The sequence below is a fragment of the Nematocida parisii genome (genome assembly GCF_000250985.1).
Source record: "Nematocida parisii ERTm1 unplaced genomic scaffold supercont1.2, whole genome shotgun sequence".
NCBI lineage: Eukaryota > Fungi > Microsporidia > Nematocida > Nematocida parisii.
The window spans coordinates 256,275-278,125 of NW_013524647.1; the positions used below are offsets into that span (position 1 = coordinate 256,275).

At 35.8% G+C, this 21,851-nt stretch overlaps 18 protein-coding genes across 18 annotated transcripts; 13 read left to right on the forward strand and 5 right to left on the reverse strand.

Moving 5' to 3' along the window:
* Positions 1-935: 935 nt before the first annotated feature.
* On the reverse strand, positions 936-1,788 carry NEPG_00836 (uncharacterized protein; the record flags this gene model as incomplete). Its single annotated transcript, XM_013203211.1, has 1 exon — positions 936-1,788. The coding sequence occupies one exon, from the start codon at positions 1,786-1,788 to the stop codon at positions 1,129-1,131; it is 660 nt and encodes a 219-aa protein (XP_013058665.1). The 3' UTR covers positions 936-1,128.
* Positions 1,789-1,818: 30 nt separating this feature from the next.
* NEPG_00837 (transitional endoplasmic reticulum ATPase TER94) lies at positions 1,819-4,208 on the reverse strand (the record flags this gene model as incomplete). The annotated part of the gene is made up of 1 exon (XM_013203212.1): positions 1,819-4,208. The coding sequence occupies one exon, from the start codon at positions 4,206-4,208 to the stop codon at positions 1,830-1,832; it is 2,379 nt and encodes a 792-aa protein (XP_013058666.1). The 3' UTR covers positions 1,819-1,829.
* Positions 4,209-4,244: 36 nt separating this feature from the next.
* On the forward strand, positions 4,245-4,508 carry NEPG_00838 (cytochrome B5; the record flags this gene model as incomplete). The annotated part of the gene is made up of 1 exon (XM_013203213.1): positions 4,245-4,508. The coding sequence occupies one exon, from the start codon at positions 4,245-4,247 to the stop codon at positions 4,506-4,508; it is 264 nt and encodes an 87-aa protein (XP_013058667.1).
* Positions 4,509-4,584: 76 nt separating this feature from the next.
* On the forward strand, positions 4,585-6,142 carry NEPG_00839 (uncharacterized protein; the record flags this gene model as incomplete). Its single annotated transcript, XM_013203214.1, has 1 exon — positions 4,585-6,142. The coding sequence occupies one exon, from the start codon at positions 4,585-4,587 to the stop codon at positions 6,121-6,123; it is 1,539 nt and encodes a 512-aa protein (XP_013058668.1). The 3' UTR covers positions 6,124-6,142.
* Positions 6,143-6,245: 103 nt separating this feature from the next.
* NEPG_00840 (uncharacterized protein) lies at positions 6,246-7,372 on the forward strand. Its single transcript, XM_013203215.1, has one exon. It carries the CDS (start codon positions 6,251-6,253, stop codon positions 7,265-7,267), a length of 1,017 nt encoding a protein of 338 aa, XP_013058669.1. The 5' UTR covers positions 6,246-6,250; the 3' UTR covers positions 7,268-7,372.
* A 231-nt stretch (positions 7,373-7,603) lies between these two features.
* NEPG_00841 (uncharacterized protein) lies at positions 7,604-8,555 on the forward strand (the record flags this gene model as incomplete). Its single annotated transcript, XM_013203216.1, has 1 exon — positions 7,604-8,555. The coding sequence occupies one exon, from the start codon at positions 7,604-7,606 to the stop codon at positions 8,549-8,551; it is 948 nt and encodes a 315-aa protein (XP_013058670.1). The 3' UTR covers positions 8,552-8,555.
* Positions 8,555-9,823, forward strand: NEPG_00842 (uncharacterized protein). The gene has a single exon (XM_013203217.1). The coding sequence runs from the start codon at positions 8,574-8,576 to the stop codon at positions 9,735-9,737; it is 1,164 nt and encodes a 387-aa protein (XP_013058671.1). The 5' UTR covers positions 8,555-8,573; the 3' UTR covers positions 9,738-9,823.
* A 57-nt stretch (positions 9,824-9,880) lies between these two features.
* On the forward strand, positions 9,881-11,074 carry NEPG_00843 (uncharacterized protein; the record flags this gene model as incomplete). The annotated part of the gene is made up of 1 exon (XM_013203218.1): positions 9,881-11,074. One exon carries the CDS (start codon positions 9,881-9,883, stop codon positions 11,072-11,074), a length of 1,194 nt encoding a protein of 397 aa, XP_013058672.1.
* A 62-nt stretch (positions 11,075-11,136) lies between these two features.
* On the forward strand, positions 11,137-11,652 carry NEPG_00844 (uncharacterized protein; the record flags this gene model as incomplete). The annotated part of the gene is made up of 1 exon (XM_013203219.1): positions 11,137-11,652. The coding sequence occupies one exon, from the start codon at positions 11,137-11,139 to the stop codon at positions 11,650-11,652; it is 516 nt and encodes a 171-aa protein (XP_013058673.1).
* A 139-nt stretch (positions 11,653-11,791) lies between these two features.
* NEPG_00845 (60S ribosomal protein L5) lies at positions 11,792-12,699 on the forward strand (the record flags this gene model as incomplete). Its single annotated transcript, XM_013203220.1, has 1 exon — positions 11,792-12,699. The coding sequence occupies one exon, from the start codon at positions 11,792-11,794 to the stop codon at positions 12,677-12,679; it is 888 nt and encodes a 295-aa protein (XP_013058674.1). The 3' UTR covers positions 12,680-12,699.
* A 202-nt stretch (positions 12,700-12,901) lies between these two features.
* NEPG_00846 (uncharacterized protein) lies at positions 12,902-14,231 on the reverse strand (the record flags this gene model as incomplete). The annotated part of the gene is made up of 1 exon (XM_013203221.1): positions 12,902-14,231. The coding sequence occupies one exon, from the start codon at positions 14,229-14,231 to the stop codon at positions 13,002-13,004; it is 1,230 nt and encodes a 409-aa protein (XP_013058675.1). The 3' UTR covers positions 12,902-13,001.
* A 122-nt stretch (positions 14,232-14,353) lies between these two features.
* NEPG_00847 (uncharacterized protein) lies at positions 14,354-15,498 on the reverse strand. Its single transcript, XM_013203222.1, has one exon. It carries the CDS (start codon positions 15,222-15,224, stop codon positions 14,577-14,579), a length of 648 nt encoding a protein of 215 aa, XP_013058676.1. The 5' UTR covers positions 15,225-15,498; the 3' UTR covers positions 14,354-14,576.
* Positions 15,170-15,529, forward strand: NEPG_00848 (transcription initiation factor TFIID 28kda subunit; the record flags this gene model as incomplete). Its single annotated transcript, XM_013203223.1, has 1 exon — positions 15,170-15,529. The coding sequence occupies one exon, from the start codon at positions 15,170-15,172 to the stop codon at positions 15,527-15,529; it is 360 nt and encodes a 119-aa protein (XP_013058677.1).
* A 23-nt stretch (positions 15,530-15,552) lies between these two features.
* On the forward strand, positions 15,553-16,152 carry NEPG_00849 (uncharacterized protein; the record flags this gene model as incomplete). The annotated part of the gene is made up of 1 exon (XM_013203224.1): positions 15,553-16,152. One exon carries the CDS (start codon positions 15,553-15,555, stop codon positions 16,150-16,152), a length of 600 nt encoding a protein of 199 aa, XP_013058678.1.
* Positions 16,153-16,409: 257 nt separating this feature from the next.
* Positions 16,410-17,666, forward strand: NEPG_00850 (uncharacterized protein; the record flags this gene model as incomplete). Its single annotated transcript, XM_013203225.1, has 1 exon — positions 16,410-17,666. One exon carries the CDS (start codon positions 16,410-16,412, stop codon positions 17,664-17,666), a length of 1,257 nt encoding a protein of 418 aa, XP_013058679.1.
* A 58-nt stretch (positions 17,667-17,724) lies between these two features.
* NEPG_00851 (uncharacterized protein) lies at positions 17,725-18,360 on the reverse strand (the record flags this gene model as incomplete). Its single annotated transcript, XM_013203226.1, has 1 exon — positions 17,725-18,360. One exon carries the CDS (start codon positions 18,358-18,360, stop codon positions 17,794-17,796), a length of 567 nt encoding a protein of 188 aa, XP_013058680.1. The 3' UTR covers positions 17,725-17,793.
* A 52-nt stretch (positions 18,361-18,412) lies between these two features.
* NEPG_00852 (uncharacterized protein) lies at positions 18,413-20,589 on the forward strand (the record flags this gene model as incomplete). The annotated part of the gene is made up of 1 exon (XM_013203227.1): positions 18,413-20,589. One exon carries the CDS (start codon positions 18,413-18,415, stop codon positions 20,576-20,578), a length of 2,166 nt encoding a protein of 721 aa, XP_013058681.1. The 3' UTR covers positions 20,579-20,589.
* Positions 20,590-21,549: 960 nt separating this feature from the next.
* NEPG_00853 (uncharacterized protein) lies at positions 21,550-21,818 on the forward strand (the record flags this gene model as incomplete). The annotated part of the gene is made up of 1 exon (XM_013203228.1): positions 21,550-21,818. The coding sequence occupies one exon, from the start codon at positions 21,550-21,552 to the stop codon at positions 21,784-21,786; it is 237 nt and encodes a 78-aa protein (XP_013058682.1). The 3' UTR covers positions 21,787-21,818.
* Positions 21,819-21,851: the final 33 nt, after the last annotated feature.

Genomic DNA, 21,851 nt, shown 5'->3' on the forward strand with positions numbered 1-21,851 from the left:
GGACGAGAGACTTCTCAGCCATATACAAATGCATTGTTTGGCCTGGAAACACTCAGCCTTGTGGGTCAGTCCGAAACAAAATCACCTGTGGCCAGATTGGTTGGCTACGTGTTCGGTGTGGGGGCCAGCCGGCCTGTGGCCCCCTTGTTCCTTAAGTTCTTCCTTCATCCATCACTTCATCAATCCTATAATTCAGGACTAAAATTAAAAAAATATCCCGTCAGAAAAAAATGAAAAAAGTATAATTATAGTATAATTAGTCAATGTATGGCTGTGTATAGTAGTAATAGAACATGAAGAGAATAAAGTACAGTTGGCTAGGAATGCACATGCAATATAATCACAGTTTATTATATTATATGCTAGTTTATAATTTAAGTTTCTTTTATTTAATGAAGAATGCGCAGTAAATTATAGCCACTTATATATTGCTAAATGGCATAGGAATAACTAGTATAGTCTTTTTATATAAAGTATAAATATAGAAAACTATTTAAAATATATTTTAGCTTGTACTATAATTACAAGAATATATAAATGAATGTATAGATATATAGAAATAAAAATATACAAATTAAAACGAAAAGTATTGTCTAACGCATAAACAACAAACATATTTCATAAAGAATTAATGCAGCCACACAATTAAAAAGGCATTAATCGCCGAACAAAAGATTGTATAAAACAGTATTATTTCAAAGAGATAAATAAGTAAACATAGAAATACATTAAATTAATGTGTAAATACGCAACATAGAATAACCAAATGTAAAAAGAAATTCAACAACAAGTTCTATTAAAATTAAGAAATAAAATAGAAATTTCGGATTATATGGAGTTATTAAAATTAAAGTTATTTATCCTTTACAGAAGTAAAGTCAACCAAAAATATACTAATAGGTATAATTATAAGCGGATGCAGATATATATCCAATTATCGGTTTATTAGCAACTAACTATAATTATTAGTTGTAGACTTGCAAATACTTATTTTATAAGACAGCTTAATTGCTCTATATTCAAATTACAGAAGCAGAGTACCAAATACAACACTTCAAAAAAATTGGGGGTTTTCTTATTCAAAATACATGAAAATGTATTTAGAAAATAATAGGCCTTAAATAATTTCTAGTTAAGACCAAATGTGGACTTTAAAAAGCTTTCAATTTCATTAATTGCATCATTAAGATTTGTATTATCAATTACTTTATCAAACTCGCTGCTGTGCCCATATATATTCTCTTCTTTTGCCTTCATGAGGCGCTTGCTTAGCTCGTCTTGGGTTATTAAAGCTCTTTGAGAAATTCTTTCATGTAAAATAGATTCGGGTGCATATATATACACGTATGCTGCTTTAACTCCAGACTCTTTTATACTTTTCACGCCATTCTTTTCTATTTCTAACAGAAGAATCTTTCCTGTTTGCGGGGTTTTATATTCTATGCCAGTCCCATAATAATTCCCAGCATACTCGGCATACTCAATAAACTCATTATTCTTTATCTTGTCCATAAACTTATCACGCGTTATGAAAAAGTAGTCTTTCCCGTCTCTTTCTTTTTCTCTAGGCACTCTGGTAGTGTATGACACAGAAATAGTGAACTTGCAGGGGTATCTATGCAGTAAGTGTCGTACGATTGTAGACTTTCCTGAGCCACTGGCACCAGCTATTACAAGAGTATTATACGAATTTAGCATAAATTTTTTATTGTGGAAATCTTTATTTATGCATAAATTATAGGCCATAATAAAAGAAGAGCCAGTTTGAATAATCATAAAAAAGTACATAGATAGATTTTAAAAGAAATTTATTTTCTTTCCCAGATCATTTAATCATACAGGCCAGTTTCATCGTCAAGAGCACTATCGCCAAGGCCTCCTTTATACTTGTTTTGGAATCCTTCATATCGCCTTTCTTCTTCTTCACTTACACTTCTTCTTGCTCTTTCTAGGGCCTTTTTGAAGTGCTCGGAAGTAACAAAGACAGTTTTGCTGGGAGCTTCTGCCTCTTTATCATTTGCTGTACCTTCATTTCCTTCTGGAGTGGACACATCTGCTATTTCCATTTTGCTCTTTTTTAGAGCAATTTCTTCTTCGATTCTCTTTTTAATTGCAAACTTACAAGCAGTTTGGCAGATTTCTGTAAGATCAGCACCAGAGAACCCAATAGTTTTTGCAGCAATTTCCTTAAGATTTACAGATTCATCAAGAGGGGCCTTCTGCAGGTTTGCTTTAAGGATGGAGTATCTGCTTTCTTCATCTGGAAGTGGAATGTATATCAGCTGATCAAGCCTTCCTGGTCGCAAGAGAGCAGGTTCAATCACATCAGGCCTGTTAGTTGCTCCGATTACAAACACATTCTTCTTTGTGTTCATTCCATCCATTTCAATCAGCATTTGGTTCAGTATTTGTGTAGCACCGCCACTAGATCTGTCTCCTGCACCAGCACGAGCCTTAGCAATTGAGTCAATTTCATCGAAAAAGAGAACACACGGGGCTGCTGCACGAGCCTTGTCAAATATTTCACGAAGATTTGCTTCACTTTCACCAACCCACATGGTAAGCAGTTCTGGCCCCTTGATGGAAACAAAGTTTGCATTACACTGGCTGGCCACAGCTTTGGCTAAAAGGGTTTTACCACATCCAGGAGGTCCATAGAAAAGGACTCCACGAGAAGGGCTCATGCCAAACTCTCTGTAAAGATCGGGATATTCTACAGGATACTGCACCATCTCCTTAAGCTCTGTCTTGACGTGCTCTAAGCCACCCACATCCTCCCATTTGATGTTAGGAGCCTCAAGAACAGTTTCTCTAAGAGAGCTGGGATCGGTGTGTTGCAGTGCATACTCAAAGTTTTTCTGTGTGACTGCCAGAGAGTTTAGCACATTAATGTCTAGCACGTCGCTGTCCAAGTCAAACAAATGCATTTTCTCTCTAATCTGCTGAAGAGCTGCCTCTGAACACAAAGAAGCCAAGTCACTTCCCGTGTAACCATGCGTGTCCTTTGCAATCTTCTCAATGTCAGTCTCAGGGGCAATAAGAATGTTCTTTGTATGTATTCTCATTATTTCAAGTCTGCCAGCGAAATCTGGTATTCCTATTTCAAGCTCTCTATCAAATCTACCAAATCTTCTGAGTGCTGGATCAATGCTGTTTGGCCTGTTGGTTGCCCCAATCACAATTACTGTAGATCGAGAGTTTAGACCATCCATAAGAGTGAGCAGCTGACTTACCACTCTTTTCTCAACTTCACCCTGACTTTTATCTCTTTTTGGTGCAATGGCATCGATTTCATCAATGAAAATAATGCTAGGACTATTTTTCTCTGCCTCTTTAAATGCCTTTCTCAGGTTGTTTTCACTCTCACCAGAAAGTTTAGACATAATCTCAGGCCCATTTATAAGGAAGAAGAAGGCTCCAGACTCGTTTGCAACAGCCCGGGCAATCATGGTTTTACCAGTCCCCGGAGGGCCGTGCATAAGAATTCCTCGCGGTGGCTTGGCTCCTAATTTTTGAAATAGAATTGGATGCCTGAGTGGAAGATCAACTAGTTCACGTATTTTTGCCATTTGTTTTCGGCATCCTCCAATATCATCATATCCTATCATGTTTTTATCAGCCAGTAATTCCTCCTCAGTCACCTCGCCTGAACAGAATATCTCAGTGTCCTGTCCTACTTTTCCATAGCAATACTCTCCTGCCTTCACTTGAGTAACCTTAAATCTAAACACCCTGTTGCTTCTAATTGTAATTGTATCATTTACATGGATAGGTCTAACAGCCTTTTCAAAGTATCCTTTCAGCAAGTCATTATACACATCAATCTCCACACCCTCTAAATCCTCTTTCACAGGTAGAATTGTGGCCTTCTCTACAGTAATCGTGTCGTCTGTAAGCTCATACAACTTAACAAAGTCCCCAACTCTAGAGCACAAGTTTTCACACCCCTCACGAAGCAAAACCAACTTGTCATCAGGTATGTCCATTTTCTTAACCATAAAAAGAGACTCCTTTCTCTTCTTACCCTTTATAAGAATAACATCGTACTGAAATATGTTTAACTCTTGCATACGGCTGTAAGAAAGACCCACATCCGCAGGATCTAAGTTGCACTCCCCTTTTACACACTCATCTGTCGGGTATACAATCTGATAGCTGTTTGGCCTCTTTTCATCTAGAATAGCAGTGGCTATGTTTGTCTCAGTCATAAATTAGTATTAAAAAAATTCATTAAATACATTGTTATGCTCCACAAAAAACCTAAACTATATTCAATAGAAGAGGTGGCTAAGCATACAACAAAAAGCAGCTGCTGGATAATTTTATCAAATGTCGTTTATGATGTAGCAGAATATGCAAAAGAGCACCCGGGCGGATCAAGTATAATATACGAAAATGCAGGAAAAGATTGCACTGAGCTGTTCTATGCACTACACCCGTGGATCAATTATAAGAAAATATTAGAGAAATATATAATTGGTTATATAGAAGAAAAAACTACGCCTTAATTTATTTTGGGGTATAATTGTAAGTAATAAATTACCCTATAGCATTGTTTATTTAAGAAACTAAAAATATTTATTTATGAGACTTAAAGAGAATGTATTCTTTATTGTCTTGCTGGGGGTGTTTGCGCTTGCAAATTGGGGAATTGGCCTGATGCTTATGAATACAGAAAGCAGGAGAGAAACTGTGTTGTTGGTTCACTTAATTTCAGCCATAACACTCTTTGGAGTATTTCCATTACTGTACAGGAGATGTAAATACAGCATTCCCTGCTTTGTTTTCTATAAAATACGGCTCCAATTGTTTCTTTTGGGAGTTATTACAGAGTGGCCTTGGGTGGAATACTCCTTGCATGGAATGCATATTGTGGTGTTAACAGACACCGCAGTGCGAGCATTGCTTATGGTGTTGTACGCCACAGCAAAAAGAAATCTATTGAAGGACTTTAGTACTGGCCATAATATGGAGGTCTTGCATTTGGAGAAGTATCTTTTGTATGCAACTGGCAAAATAACTCAGGAAGAGTTGAGAAAGAATCTAAAAATAGATACATTTTATAAGAAAGGGCGGCCAGAAGAGTTGCCACTACTGGATATCTTTAAGAAGTGGCGCAGAACAGATGAAACAGAAGGGTCGGTATTAGAGGAATATGGATATGGGCTGGGCGAGAGTCTTAGAATTCCAAATAGGCCTAGACTTACCCCACAGATGGACGAAGTAGAAGGAGCAATTTCGGTTGCATCTCTTCTGGATGTTTTTTCTCCAGAAGATGCGAATGTTCTTTTTTCTCTTATTTCTTATGGAGAAAGAAGCCGAATCCAATATTCAACTTTCAAGGAAACATTTAGACAAATATCACTAGAAAGAACCAATCTGTACATGGCGATTAAAGACTGCAGAAGACTACTCAGCCATTTTAACTGGTTCTTGTGTATTGTTGAAGGAATACTGGTCTTTATAGTATTTACCATTTCTATGAATATGCAGAACTTATTCTTGCAGACACTCTTCTCTTTTTCTCTGATAAATGCGATAATACCAGGGAGCATTAGCTTTTTTGAAAGCTTTATATTTTTGCTTATATCTCATCCATATGATACAGGAGATCGTGTGCTTATTAAGGGAGAAAATATGATTGTAAACAAGGTAGGGCTTTTTTCCACTTGCTTTACTACATGGGCAGGTGTTTACACTATAATACAGAACAGTGTGGTGAGTAAGTTTCCTGTGGTAAACGTTAGGAGATCTATTTCACAATACTGGACCATTGACTTGCCTATTAACATAGAATGCTCGAACGAATCTATTCTAAAGCTTAAAAAGAGACTACAGTGGTATGTGGCAGAAGAGAAAATGCTTTCTGGGCTTGTCTTTGCCCCAATGTCCTTAGACAACGGAAATGCAGTGCATATTAGGCTGCTTGTTAGAAAGAATTCAAACTTTCAGAATGGCTTTTTTACCTTGACTAATTTTACTAAATGCCTTGCTTGCATTATACGAATAGTAACTGAAGAGGGCTTGTACTATAAACCACCAATTGCCAGAAAGAAAGTAACAGACGAGTTTTTAACTACACTGCTAGAGGGAAACAGCGATTTGGCCAAAAAGATAAAATAAATAGATAATATGACAGTGGATTTATCTGAGTTTTTCTATTGTGTCTAGGATGTTTAATAAAATGCGACAGTTAATGCAGCTATTAGAAGATAAATAAAATTAGAAAATACGCTGCAAAATATTTCGAATGGAGGAAATAAAAGAAAAAACAGAAGAAGTATACTGTATTGACACATGCAAGGAGACAAACATGGTTATATCCGGAGGAGGAGATGATGCAGTTACATTCCACGTATTTAATGGAGAAAGCTATGTCATAGATGAAGTAATTGAAGGATTTGAGGATTCAGTTATAATAACAGAATTTATTTCTAGTGATAAAGCAATTGCTGTCGCAATGGATGGAACAATTGCTGAAATAAATCTCATAAAAGAGAATGGGCGATATACAAAAGATGTAAACATAGTGTGTTTGCAGATGGATATAACCAAGGCAGTGCTTTCAAAAGACAAGAAGAGGATATACATAGGCACGGCGGATGGCTTGGTAGAAGAATTCCCTGCAGACATCGCAGCAATTGAGGCAAGAGCAGTAAGAATATATGCCGGGCATTCTTCAGAGATCCAGGACATATTGGAATCAGACTCTTTCTTATACACAGTCTCTGGCACGCATATAATAATATTTAGCAAAGGCACGGGAAGTGTATCTGCTAGATATAAAGCCGAGTTTGAGACAGACATTCGGGCTGTGCAGATAAACAAAACCGGGAAAACAGTCGCAGTAGGATATGGAAATGGAACACTGGTTCTTCTTTCATACTCTCCAGAGCAGGGAAAATTAACTAATGTGTATCAGAATACTCAGACAGAGAGGGAGTCAGTTGAATCACTTGCATTCTTTGAAGACACGCTAATTTATGGTGATTTCTCATCTACAGTTTCTATACTAAACATAAAATATAAAACAGAGAGAGTTTGCAAGCTGTCTGAGGATAAAGAATGTGTAGTTAAAATAATTACAGTATCAGAGGCAGTGGCCATGGCAATAACAAATGCGGGAAAAGTCTGTGTGTTTTCTTTAAAAATGGATAATACAATGATCTGCGAGTATGCTTTAAGCAGCATAACATTAAATGCAGTGGTGTTTAATAGATTTATATGTGCAGCAACCGTAGAAGGAATTGAATTTCTTAAATTGTAAGACTAATGACTATGTGAATAGAATGCAAAGATAGTGCGATTTTTGCAATAATTTCTCAATTTGAAAAAGAAAACAGAAGCATCTTCTGCAGTGCTATAAATAAAGATGGTATATAACAATTAAAACAACAATCTGAATTTTCAAGCCGCCAACCATGCAATTCTGTTCTGGATGTTAAAAATATAAATCTGGCTTACCGTGTTTTGGTGTATAGGTATTACTATGTGTAATTATAGTTATAGAGTTGGTGTATAAAAAAATAATTACTATGGAATATGTATATTAAAAAGTGTACACAACAGAAGAGTATTACAGTTTTTTTTTCTTGAATTAATAATGGAAAGAACTAAATTAAGAGAGGTAGAAAAATATCATATGCACTCTGAGGCACTTCCAACTATAAATAGCAAAAATGCGCATACGTTTTGCCAGAGCCAGGAGCAAATCACAACAAACAGCAAATTTCTTAAAGACACAGTGACTGCATATTATTTTAAGGGAGGATTTATCTTTATACCAAACCCTCTAAGAAAAGAGGTAAAGAGGGAAATAACAAAGGAAGTTCTCACAAAATTGTTATACCCTCCCTACCGAAACAGTATAGATAGATCGCTTGAAATAGAAGATTTAGACATATATGGGGCATACTTACAGAACAAAGAAATATCAGTTAAAATGTATGATAGTCCTGTGGCTAAAATTAAAATAAAGCAGAACCCGTATGCACCACCAGAAGAAAAAGAAAGCTTTTTAAATACAGGAATAGTAAAAATAAGCCCAATAGAACTAATTAAAAAAATAAGGTGGAGCAGTATAGGAATATATTATGACTGGGAAATAAAAGCATATAATAAAGAAATAACAAGTAAAATACCAGATGTGATAGACCAAGTGTGTATGGACATATCACAGGAGATTTGCAAAGTAAGCTTTATACCTGAAACAGCAGTTATAAACTATTATCAGAAAAAAGATAGAATCATGAGCCACATTGATAGGTATGAGGAAGACATGAGCAAACCGCTGATATCTTTTAGTTTTGGGGCATCGTGCGTCTTTGTATTGGGAACAAAAGAGAGAGAAGACCCGTCTGTGGACACTTTTCTTTTAGAGGACGGAGACATTGCAATTTTAATAGGAGACTCAAGAGAGTATTTTCATGGTGTGCCAAAAATACTCAGCTTGAACAAAGGGCTGGAGGACTATAAGAACGAAGAATTTTTCAGTCTTATTTCAGACTCGCGGATCAATATAAGTGTGCGACAAGCATATAAATACGATTAAAACTCTTCTTTTAGAAAAATTAATGGACATTGAGTTAAGTGCGGGATGCGAGCTAAGAATAGAAATACCCCCAAATACAAAAGCAAAATTTGTTCTGTCAGAAAACACAGCAGAAATATCTGGCCAAGAACTTTTACTGGGGAAGTGGTACACGGTGAAGGAGGAACAGTTTGTTATTTTTACATGCACTGGGTGTAGAATTAAACTAGCGGCAAATGATGCATTTTATTATATATCACAGGAGACAAACATTCCATATATTTTTAATGTGTTCCATAATCTGTACAACATGCATAAAAAGAAAGTACTGGTCATAGGAGAGGGGAGATCCACTTGCGCGAACATTCTTACGAACTACTTTATACGAAAGGGAGACAAGGTTCTTTATACAGACTTAGATGTATACAATGGAACACTTTTGTTCCCCGGGAATGTTACAAGTGCAATGGTTCAGGAGCCGTTCAGCCCAATAGAAAGAGCCACAATAACTGAGAAATTGGCGTACTTTACAGGATCTACGAGTGCAAATGACAATATAGACTTATACTGTCTTTTAACACAAGAGATGCTTGCCTCGGGAAGGCAAAAGACAGCAGAGGCTGCCATGATAGTTGGGCACAATGAAATCACAAAGACTGAGGTAGAAGAGTTATTTGAAACTTGTGGAGCTGATTATTTACTTGTAATTGGAAATGAGAAGTTTTATACTCAAATTTCAGTTGAGAATAAAATATACATTCCACGGTTCCCAGGCCTGGTAAAAAGAGGCACCGAGCAGAGAAGAAACCAGATAGCAAATCGAATAAAGACGTATTTCTATGGAGAGCAGGACGAGTACAGCCCGTGCACAATTACTATAAAGCTAACAGAGAATGACACTGTACAGGAAAATGAGTATCGAGTTGTGCAGGTTGGAGATGAGCACATGGCTCCAATGTCTGCGCTTCCTTTGGGATCGTCAAAGAGAAAGGTATCCACTGCTGTACTAGACTGCACTCCCATAGAGGGGTCAATTCTAGCTATTTCTTCAGCTGAGAGCATAGAGGATGTTCCTTCCTCTCCTATTATAGGATACTTAGCTATTCTAGAAATAGTCACAGAAAAAGAGATAAAAGTATTGTGCCCCCAACCCAAGGCGCCAAACAAACCATTTTTAATACAGGGGAAGATAAGAATGATGAACTAATTAGTATCTAAACGAGAGAAAAGCTTCCTTTTGATGGCTACTTTCTATTACTGAAATACTGCGCGGATTAACCCGAATTAACCCGGAGTTCTCTATTTAAATAAAGTTTTATTCATATTTTTTGTTATTCTTTGAAGTGTGCAATGGATGAATTTCTTGAATATTTAAAAACGGCGGAAGGAATGAGAGCAGAAGCAGAAGAAATAAGGAAAATACAAGAGAAAATGGACAATTTAGACAAAGAAATAGCCGAATTGGCGCAGAAAGAAAAAGAGCTTAAAAATACCCCGGATAAGGTAGAGACGTATAAAAAACGACTTGAAAAATTACACGAGGAAATAGACAAGCAGAATGCGATAGACCGCAGGATTGAGAGGGCAGATGAAATACCAAAGCTATCTAAAATGATAAATCATAAGGAGTTAGGCTCTAAAATTCTTGAGTACTTTAGCACAATGTATAAAGAGCACAGCATAGTGATTCCAGTGAGTGGGATGAAGGTAAAAGTAAACCATCTAAGGGTTTCTCTGGACTATAATGCACTTTTATCTTATGTACAAAAATATCTGCCCGGCCACACAAATGCTTATATACAGACCATTAAAAAAACAGTTGTAGATTCAATTCTTTTGTACAGCAATGTGATAAGCGCAGTGTCGGAGAATAGTATAGAGCTTATTACATATATAACAAATAAAAAAAATGAAATAGCAGAGAGTGAAGTACGAGCAAAAATACTTGAAGGAATAACTCTAGAAGGCGATAAGCCAATTGTAACCAGCAATAGGCTCTGCGAAACTCTGTCAAAACTAGTAATTTTCGAAGATATTTTGATGGAGGTGAAATCCCGTCTATTATCTGATTTGCACAGAATATCCTACGAGCAAATTGAAAGATATAATGAAGAGCTGTTTTATGGGACTGTTTACCACATAGAAGATATAGATACATGGTACTGTGATAACTTAGTGCAGAAAATAGGGGAAATATGTAATGAAACAAAGATTGAAGAAATAACAGATGCGCAGAAGAAAGGGCTGAACAATAGAAGAGAAATGAATACACAAGAAAAAAATATGTCTGTTCTGTATTTACTTTCAGAAAGCCTCCAGAAACAAAAGGTGCTGAGTATTTCACAGGGACTATTAGGCATTTTTCAGATTCTAGAGAGAATATTAAGTACTAAAAGAGCACAAAAGGAAAGAATCCAGAAAATATGTGCAGAAAATGTGCTGAGTTACTTTGAAAAGGCATACCTTTCCACGGCATCTCAGAGATTAAGAAGTGTGCACTACAGCTGGCGGACGCCCAGGCAGTTCTTGGTGTACTTTCCTTAGTAGCAGATAGAAATCATGCAGAGGGCACAGTTAATAAAAACATAGCGCAGATATTCAACGAGATGAAAGAATACATTGTAGATAGAGTGGAAGGGTCATTTTCGCAGTTGATTCTCTGCTCACAGGCAGATAAGATTGATTTTTCCGAGGAAAGTGCTGTTGGTAAAATTGATGGGATAGTCAGAAGCTTCATTGAGACTGTAGATAGAACATTTACGAGTGCTATGCTTACCCATATAAAGACAATGTTTTACAGCAGAATTCTAGGGGAAGTGTACTATGCAATAGAGTCGGACTTAGAAGAAGCAGAGATTGAGCACTGGAGAACACTTTTGCAGACACTTTTGGACTCTTCTAGCAGACTGGGAGAAAATATTGATTTTTATAGCCAAATAGAAGAGTTGCACAGAGTTTTCGCATATTCTGGGTCTGCCACAGATTTTTTAGAGGTGTGCGACCGGTCATTGCATGTTCTTGGAAAGGAAATGATGCGGGATCTTATCCCATATGTCTTTTCAGAGGCAGAGGTGGCAAGAATACTGTTAAATAAGCTGGAGAAGAAAGACAAAAAAGAGTAAAGAGTAAAATACACGATTGTGTGGGTGTTTAATATAGTTTTAACTGTTTTCAGCAGGCGTGAAAGATTTATTTATCGAATGTTTCTTTCTACTGTACTGGTTTTTTATTTTTAAGTTTTAGAAAATTTAACCCCAGTAAATGTCATTTGAAGAAGCAAGAGACCACAAGTCACACATGAAGAGAATGAGACTTTCTTTAAGAAGAAGAAGAGAAGGAAAGACCGATTACCAGCAAAGACATAACTTAATCAGACACAACAAGGCTAACTACGGAGAAGTGAAGTCAAGATTTGTTGTAAGAATCACTAACACCAAAGTTATCTGCCAGATTGTGCAGGCATACACCATTGGTGACAAAGTTATCTGTGCAGCCGACTCAACTGAGCTTAAGAAATATGGCATTGCATTTGGTCTAAAGAACTACGCCGCTGCATACGCAACTGGATTCCTCTGTGCAAGAAAGATGCTGACTAAGCTTGGTCTGGCTGGCGAGTACACTGGAAAGGAGGAAATTGACGGAGAAGAGTACTTAGAGTCTGACAATGAAGAAGGCCCACAGGCATTCAGATGCTACTTAGACATAGGACTTGCCAGATCCTCAAAGGGAGCAAAGGTGTTCTCTGCTATGAAGGGAGCATGCGATGGTGGATTACACATTCCACACTCACCAAACAAGTTTGTTGGATACAGCACAGAAGACAAGGAGCTCGATGCAGAAGCACTCAAGGAAAGAATCTTTGGAGGACATGTAGCCACCTACATGAAAGAGCTTGAAGAGAGCGACCCAGAGGCATACCAGGCCAAATTCTCAGAGTACATTAAGAACGGAATCACCGCCGATGTGATTGAAGAGAGATACCAAGAGGCATTTGAGAAGATCAGACAAGATAATTTCGAAAGAACAAAGAGAACTACCCCAATTGACAGATCTAAGTACCAGCACAAGCCAGCTAAGCTGACAAACGCTGAGAGAAAGGAAAAGGTAAAGGCAAAGTTCATGCTACTCACTGGAGAAGCCACCAACTAATAAATCTGAATTAAACCAAGAAACAATGAATTATCTCTTCTTTATACCTCAGCAGTGAGCTATTTATAGAATAGATGGGTATAGGCTTAAATACATTTGAGAGTAATCAAAAACAACTAATAGGCTAAGATACCTACTGTAATTCGTCTATCCACCATGCTATTTGTAACAGCCAGAAATTTTGTTATTGAAGAGCAGTATTGTCTGCTCTCAGTAGAGTATTTCATGCTATGTTTTATTTTTATTTTCTAGACATATACTATAACCCGAATTTCTTAATAATGGGCGCGATTTGGCTATTCTTACCACCCATTGCATAGAACTAAGAAGTAGTTATGCCATCAAGAAGAATACACTCAGCAAAATACTGCCTAGTTGCTAGGAGTATCTGTAATATTTCACTTCCAAATAGTCTGAACACGTCATCCAAGTGCTCCCGCCTAATATCTTTTATATACGGGTTCTGGAGTACTGAAATCATCCCTTCATATGAATATGTATACATATGCAGTTTAAGCAAATGAGTTAGGCCATTGTAAGCTGGTCCTACAGGGATTCCTGCTTGTTCTAAACAAATGTTTGCCAAATCATGGACATACTTTGGTAGTTCACTTCCCCGCATCCCTAGCTGGTCTATCATTTCAAAAATCTTTTCCTCTCTTGCTATAACTGCTTCTAAATCAATTAGAGATGAAAACACAAGAATCTTTCCTGAAATAATGTCATTTCGGGTTATTTCTATATATTGGGATACTTCTGTGCTATTTAACGAGGGGTTTCCATTGCTATTTACTATAAATTCTTTCGCTGTATTAATTGCCGTCTGTACACCCTTTCTAATAAAATCCTTTGATGTTTTAGGAATGTCAGTCTGATCCAGATAATATGTGCTAAATACACTAAATATAACAACCATGCAGTAAAATACACTCTTCATTTCGGGCGCCCATATAGAGAAGAAGTTCTTTGTATTTGTAAAAATATTTCTCTTTGGCCGTTTTATTCTTGGCAGTTCATTTTCTTTTTTGTTAATTATCTCTGGAGTGCTTTTATTTGCAAATATGTCATAAATATACGGATGGTTGAAGACTGTTATACCATTAAAGTAATATCCAAACCAATTATTCTCCCTTTTGCCCAATTTATTGCCAGCAGGCACTTCCTCATCGCTGCTTTCATACATAATGCTGTCTTTTGCGTATTCATTAAATGTTGGATCGCATTGTAGCAGAAGACCAGTATTACTTTCGCATGTATCTCGGGGAGATTTTATAACACAATCAGATGTGTCTAGGTCTATTTCGTATATGTCATCAGAACCGTACTCTCTAATACTATCTGTACTTATAAATTTACTCAAGAATCTACTTCTTAACATGTCGATGGACTTAGTGATTTTATTCATTGTTCCTCCTATAGCATTCATAATACTTGAATTGGACTCTACCACAGCCCTTTCTTCTAATAAAACTTCTCCATCAGTATGCCCTGTGGACATTGATATTAGTGCGGTGATGCACACTATTTTGACTAATTTAGAGAATACCTGCATTATGCTATTAGAGCACAGCCAAACTAAACACTATAAATAGCTGCCGAATATAGTAAATTGTAATTGTAATACAGTTAGTTAAATAGTAATTTTTATTCTTATTTTCTATTTATTACTTGTTATAATGAAATGGCTATGTGACACAGAAATATTCTATAATCCTGATTTTTTTATATTTCTGGTAATTTCAACAGACTGTTATTCTAATTTGTCATGTTTATATTTTTTAATTTTTTATTGCCCATGTAATATGATGATTCTCCAATGACGGGCGGTCTGAAGGTAGTGTAGAATGTCATTGTATCTGATTACATTTAATTTTAAATTCTTAAGAAAATTCCTACATTAAATGGTAGAAAGCATCATAAAGCATGAATATACCAAAAATATGGGATAACCTATTAAAACACCTCTGTCTTGTATTTGGAACCTTCTTATTATTTCTGTTGTGGAAACAACTGTTGACCAAATAGAAAAAAGTGCTCCAATAAAGAGTTTAAAGCTCTTTTCTGTTGGTAGGAATTTTCCAATTGTTGCAAATATCAGAATGGGTATTAGTGCGTACCCAAGCGCATTAATTATTCCCAGAATGCTAATTCTATTATTATTATTCATAAGAATTAGCAGCACATATATAAACATACAGCTAATTGTGGATAAGTAATAAAGATACCCAATGTGAACAGCACTGCGTATGAATAGAATAACTCCATATAGAATAATGAATAGGAGCGGGCCAACCATATCCATTGTATCCTTATGCTCCGTGCTTTTTATAAATACAATTCGGAGAGAGTCTCTTTTTATCGCATTAAAATCAATGCCCAGCTCATCCAGTAGGGGTTTATCTCCCTCTTTGTATCCGATTAAGGCATTCTTTATGCCAAGTGGCAGTGCAGACCCAAAAGTAGACATACCGACAAAAAAACAAAAAAATAATGAGAAGTAATGAAGCAGAGGCATTCGATACAGAAAGTGAGGAAATGGAAACATATAATGCGCCAGCACAAGAAGAAACTGTAAACCTATCAGAAGATGAACTAAAGCGGTATGTGAAATTTAGAAGAACGGGGTTTAACAAAGGAGGCATCAGAAAGTTTGTAAGCCAAGTGCTTGACCAGACATGCAATCCAAACTTTTCAATTGTGCTCAGCGGTATTGCCAAAGTGTTTGTTGCTGAAATGGTTGAGGAGGCAAAGGACGTGCAGGAAGAGTGGAATGATGGCGGAGAACTTCTTCCTTCGCACATACACGAGGCATACAGAAGGCTTTCAAAGAAGATCCCAAATATGGAGTGAGTTAATTTATAAATTAAAATATTATGTGGATAGAGGTATACTTCCAGGATAAATTTGCAATAGAGAAGAAGATAGAAGAGGCACCCCCTGGAAACTACTTTCAAAAACCAGGCAGGGAGAGTGAATATAAAGACATAAACAGCAGGAAGTTGCATAAAGCAGAAGATATTCAGAAGAAATGTGTAGATGATAGTGAAGAGGATTCGGAGTCTGTGGATATGGGGTATAGAACAGTAAGAGAATATATAGTAGATAAAGAGGTTGGCAGATATCGTCTTATTGATAAGAATTTATCTGGGCCGGAGAGGGTTCTGTGCGGTAGCTGGTCTTTTAATAGAATAATTCGGTGGATTGAAGTCGGCGTGCCTGCCTTTTTTGAGACTCTTTCTTTTGGGCTGAGCATAGGTTCGTATATAAAAGCTTATGAAAGTACAGAGACTATCATTCTTGTAGGAAGCACTGGGATTTGTGTATTTTCTGTAGGCCACCGAACCATAGTAGAATATAGTGTAATACGTGAAATAAAAGTGCACAAGAATATGGAGATAATATATATGGATAATGAATGGGTAGATAGTAATTTGTGCACTAGTAAGGCTCTTCGCAGGAAGAGTATGATGTGAGCGCGGGCGCTCCATGCTCTGCAGAAAGTGCTACAAAGGAAACGAATTGTACTAAGCCAGAGAGTATTGAAAAGCATAAGCCACGCACTGCTTCTGATGAACAGCAGCTAGATTTTCATGTGGATAAGAGCGGAGAATCCAGTGGTGGAAACTATAAAAAGATAACTTGCTCTGTTTTTAACGATTTAGAGGAAGAGATTAGATCACTTGCACTTTCATCTGCAGAGGAAATCAGTTCTGTCTCAGAGTTGGTTTATATGCGAATCTGTGAACGACTCTGTGTAACAATCCCTCTTTACAACCAGCACATACTCCATATTGCATCGCATTCTACAGGAACTATTACTATAACAAATGACTTTATCATTATAAAAGAGAATAGCCGGTATCTAGCCTTTCCTCTCTGCATGATCAGAAAAGTAGAAATAATCAAAGGGTGGAGCGTTCTTCTGCGCATTAGAGATGCAAATTATAGAGAGTTTAAACTGTATCTAGAAAGAAATGACGATCTTTCCATAGAAGGCATACTTTTAAATATTGCCAGAGAAGACCCAAAGTTCAAAACAACCTATTTTGAAGTTCTACTAGATCTATTGAAAAACAGCAAGTGCATGAATTATAACTTAAACAATGGGCATGGAGACTGGTCTATGGGAAGATCGTCAGAGTACAGAATATACCTATGCATGAAAACAGCGGAGGGCGTGAGCCTACAGGTAAATAAGAATGACAGGCCATTTATTTGGCTTGGATGCTTCTGTATATGCGGCATGGTGAGCGCACCAGATCTCTACCACGCATCAGTTGAAAAATCTAAAAAAACCTACTTTACTTCATATGAACAGATAGAGAAAGACATCCGTCGCTCTATTTATGAGAGTGTACCTGATACAGTGTATGCTGGGCTAAAAAAGGTTATGCAAGCATTTACTGCTTATAATAATAATGAATACTTACAGGCGCATTCTATGATTGGAGGAGTTCTTTATAGGATACTTGGCGAGTCTGGGTGCTTCTATGCACTCGTCCATATATTTACCAGAATACTTCCTGATTATATAGGTGCTGAAATATATGGAATGCACAGAGACCTGTTTGTGTTCATTGAGTTTACAAAAGAGAAGTACCCAGGCCTGCACCATAACTTAATAGAAAAAGAAATTGAACTGGAAATACTTGTCACCCCATGGATACTTAGCTTATTCAGCACGATTTTTCAGAAAAAACACATTGAAGTAATATTTGACTACATCGCGTATTATGGGCCTAGCTTTGTTTTCAAACTCTCCCTAGCTCTTTTGGAGAGAATGTACTTAGGCATATCCAGATCAAAAAAGACAGGATCCATACTAAAAATATCTGCACAGTATTTCTTTAATAACACAAGCACTCCCTCTCTAAGTGACAGTGAATTCTCTCTTCTCATTAACTTAGCACAGACAGACAGTGTAGTTACTCCAGAGCGCGTTCACTATAAAAGACAACAGTATGAACTTGCGCACAGAAAAGTATAACAGAAAATAAACCATATTTAATATAAAGAACATGTTTAAGAAGTAAATAGATCAAATATCCTGATGTTTATTATAGGAAATGCACTAAATTTCTTTTTAGTGTAACCTGATACTGCCTTTAAGTATTTTACTGCTTTACTTCATTTGTATTTTTACTTCTATCTATTACTCTTTTCCAGTTTTTATTTTCTGTTATTTCTTTATATATGTCCTCTACTTTTTTGGGCTGCTTATTCTGAACAGTTTCTACTTTTATTATTCTTTCAGCCTCTTCCTCATCCTCACAAAGTACTTCTATCACTTCGTTGTAAATTACTTCCATTATTTCCACCTGCAGATTTTCGTCTGTTTTGATTTTGTTATACCCTCTTTTCTGATACCTATCATAAAGTACACTTAACTCCGCAGAAAGTACAATTATTATGTCGAATTTAATAAAATGCACTATCTCTGGGTCGTGGGTGTCTATTATGTAACTGTCTCGGTCTTTTATTTTTTTTTCAAGATATCGCTCCACATCCTCTGGATTATATTCAAGAGTGTCATATATTTTGCATTTATTTGTGAACAGTTTTTTCTTCGCAATTAAGTCGCTCATTTCAATTAGCCTATAATTTAAGCGGGTTTTCATATATTTTGTAAGAGTTGTCTTTCCCACGCCGGGTGTGCCTGTTACAAGTATTTTATATCCCATTGGCTAATTACACTACAAAAAAATAGAAAAGAAAAGAATTTAAATACAGCGCATGGCAGTAGACCTAGGTGAAAAGGGCAGTAATGGAGAAAAGTATTTATCTGTAATAAAAGAGTCAATCAACAGACTGATATGTACACCAGAGGATAGAAAGTGCTATGCTGTATTTATGGATGGATATAACGCAGTGTATAAGTACTGTACAGAGAATACAAAGGAGAAGTACATCATTGAGGGAGCAGAGGTATATAAGATATATGACCAGCTATTGATCAAGCATTTAAAAAGACTTCCAGAGGACTATACGCTAGAAACATTTGTTAGGTTTATAGATGGGTATATCCGGGCAAATGAAAGAATATGCAAAATGCTCTCTTTTCTGCAGAGATACTTTGTGCGAGTTAATCTGGAGATATCCAATGCAAATGTAGTTGAGCTAAAGGATCTATACTATCAGCGGCTATTTTCTATTCTTATAAATGGCAAAGAAAGTAAGCTGCATATGATGTTCGTGGATGAACTAAAGGAGTATCTGGAAATAAAGTTGCAAAAGAAGGTTGATGTAGGCGCATACAATAAGAAGCTGAAGATACTTCGGGTTATGGTGCGGGTTTATATAAAGATATGTGAAGTATCGGATCAGAAGAAGTCTCTAAAAAAGCTATTTAATGCAATTGCAAAGTTTATTGCGATATTGAAGAAAAAAGTGAGTGAGAAAGAGCAAATTGATTACATTTACTATAAAATAGCTACTGTTGATGGTCTGTTTAAAAACAAAGAGAAAAGTAAAAAGAATCTATATCGAATGGTTGAGGAGAAGCTAGATGATCAAATTTTGAAAAACTTCATTGAAGGGTTTGTTTCTAAAATAATGAGGACAGGGATAAATAAGAAAAGCCATGCAGAAGTTGTGCCATTCTACTCATTTATCGATAGCTCGGTTAAAAGCAAGTCAATTTTTGTAAATACTGCCATTCTGATGAGCATAAAGATTGTTGAAAAAATAACTGACTGTAGCTCGTTTCTCAAGTTCTGTATATTCATGAACAAGCACTTTGAGTGCATGCCGCGCACATCCGGCAGTGTTAAAAAGGTGTTTGAACTGGTTTTAAGAAGAAAGCTAGAATCACTACTTATAACAAACACAGATACGCTAGAATTTGAAAAGCAGTTGTTGGGAGACATTGAGACGCACATGAAACAGAGAAAACAACCTCTTTTAGAGCTTTCTTTAATTATTTCAAATGTTCCGGCGCATAGAAATATGTTCTGGTCTGAGTTTATAATAGGAATAAAAAACAGACTTATTATGGGAAGTTTGGCGGCAACTGAAAAAAAGCTGATAAATCTTATCACAAAGCGGATTGAGGCATATCGAGAGTCAAAGCTTAGGAAGAATTTAAAGGTGCATAAAACTGCACTGGAATACATAAATATAGAAACTCTCCATAAAACGCAGGAGTACTATGATCCTGTAAATTTTGAAGAAATTCTTCTTTGTATAAAGGACATTGCAATAAGTGAAATATATTTCCGAACACATAAGTCAGATTTAAAGTCTGATTGTTTTTTGCTCGCATGTATTAGATGGAACTATCCTGTAGTAAACATCCGCATCCCTGCTGAGCTAAAAGAGATGTGGAGTAATCTTAATAAGTACTGCACAGAAAAAGGCCGTAAATTTATTCTTAAGCTTTGCCCTACAGTGTCCTCTGTTACTCTGGAGGTAAATGATATAGAGGTAGAGTGTGATGTTATACAAGGCACAATTCTTATACTTTTGGCTAGAGCAGGAATAGAAACATTGGACAGCCTAGTTTATGCAGTCTTGGTTGATGTAACTGATCAGGCCCAAGAAATGATAAAAACAAAATTACAGACATTAATTGATGCATCTATAATTACAGAAAACAATGGAATATACGAAATCCATAAGAATCTTCCCAAAGAACCCAGGCGGATAAATATATTTTCCCCAGATACTCAAAGTACACTCAGTGAGATAACAACAGCTAAGTATGCATATTCAAAGAGTGCTATTGAGGCGTGCATAGTAAGAACACTTAAAAAACAAACGGGGATGGAATCATCCGAACTTAAACAGATTGTTATGAAAACTTTCCCACTTGAAGACCAGGAATTGGATGCATATATAATGGCTCTCCAAGAAAAGGGCCTTATTTCTGCTTCATCAAATCTTCTTTATTTTGTACCGTAGCTGTATTCTATTCTACACATATAGTTATCATATCTTCTAAATTATTAAGAATAAATACATTCAAATTCTACTGTATATACATTATTACCAAAGTCTTTAGTATACTTGTAATGCTTGTTTTACTGCCCTGTATTTAGATATAAATATGTATTAAAATAGTCTTTTTAGTTGTATTTCATTTATGTGAACTACTCGTGATTTATTAAAAATACAATATTATTTATGCCTTATAATTTATATTTTCAGTGTAATTGCCAGAAATATCTTTAATGTAAATTTTATTTATTTAAAGGCGTATATATAAAAATTAAAATAAAGACTTAGTACTATACACTTTATTAAATGCAAGGCATAAATAATATTGTATTTTTAATAAATTATGCATAGTTCACAGTTAATATTAAAATAAAATCTTGAATTGTTTCTAGAAAATTAGTATTTTAATAACCAAGCAGCATAGAAGACATAAATAATAGACAAAGAGAATATTTAAATAATACAAAATGTGTTAATTATGCGTTATTTAAATATTCTCTTCTCATGCGCAAACTTATATTTGTTATATATAAAGCCTGGTATTTATTGATTTCCAGAAACTCTTTATATGGTTTAATTTATTATCATTTATAATTTCATCAATCATAACACTATTAGAAGTGATATCTACACACATATAATACCATTAATAGCAATATTCACTCTTAGATTCACCACACCATCATTTAAATAAGATGCTTTGCTACCCCAGAGACATCTATAGTCTCCTGGCATACACAGAAAACCAGCACTTTGTATGAAAAGAAGTCTGAAATAATTTATAATTTAATTGTATTCTTATATTGTGTATATTGTATACTTACATACTAGTAGAGTAGAACAGATGTATACAGTTTAGACTGGCACTTTCATATTTAATAGAAACAATAATACAGTAAATTATAAATATGATTTAGTTTTAGAAAATAGGATTGATGAACAATATTATACCACAAGAAACAAGAAAAGATAGTGAGAGTAGTTTTGTTACTATTTCTTTAAACAGCTCAATATCAGATGATGACAATTCAGACTTTATGATGATTTATCATGCACCGCCTCAATACGATGTAGCTGTTTATATGATAATTGTGTTTATTGTTTCATTTGTTTCTATTGCTGCATGTGGGATTATATACATAGAAGAACATACTGGAACAACCAAAAGTTAAGAAATGCATAAATATTTTGATGCAACCAGAAATATTAATAAACTGTGTCTATATTGCAAATTTTT

Bases quoted from the DNA above. Each gene is read 5' to 3' on its own strand.
- NEPG_00840 (XM_013203215.1), top strand. From the start codon at position 6,251: ATGGAGGAAATAAAAGAAAAAACAGAAGAAGTATACTGTATTGACACA.
- NEPG_00842 (XM_013203217.1), top strand. From the start codon at position 8,574: ATGGACATTGAGTTAAGTGCGGGATGCGAGCTAAGAATAGAAATACCC.
- NEPG_00847 (XM_013203222.1), bottom strand. From the start codon at position 15,224: ATGTTTCCATTTCCTCACTTTCTGTATCGAATGCCTCTGCTTCATTAC.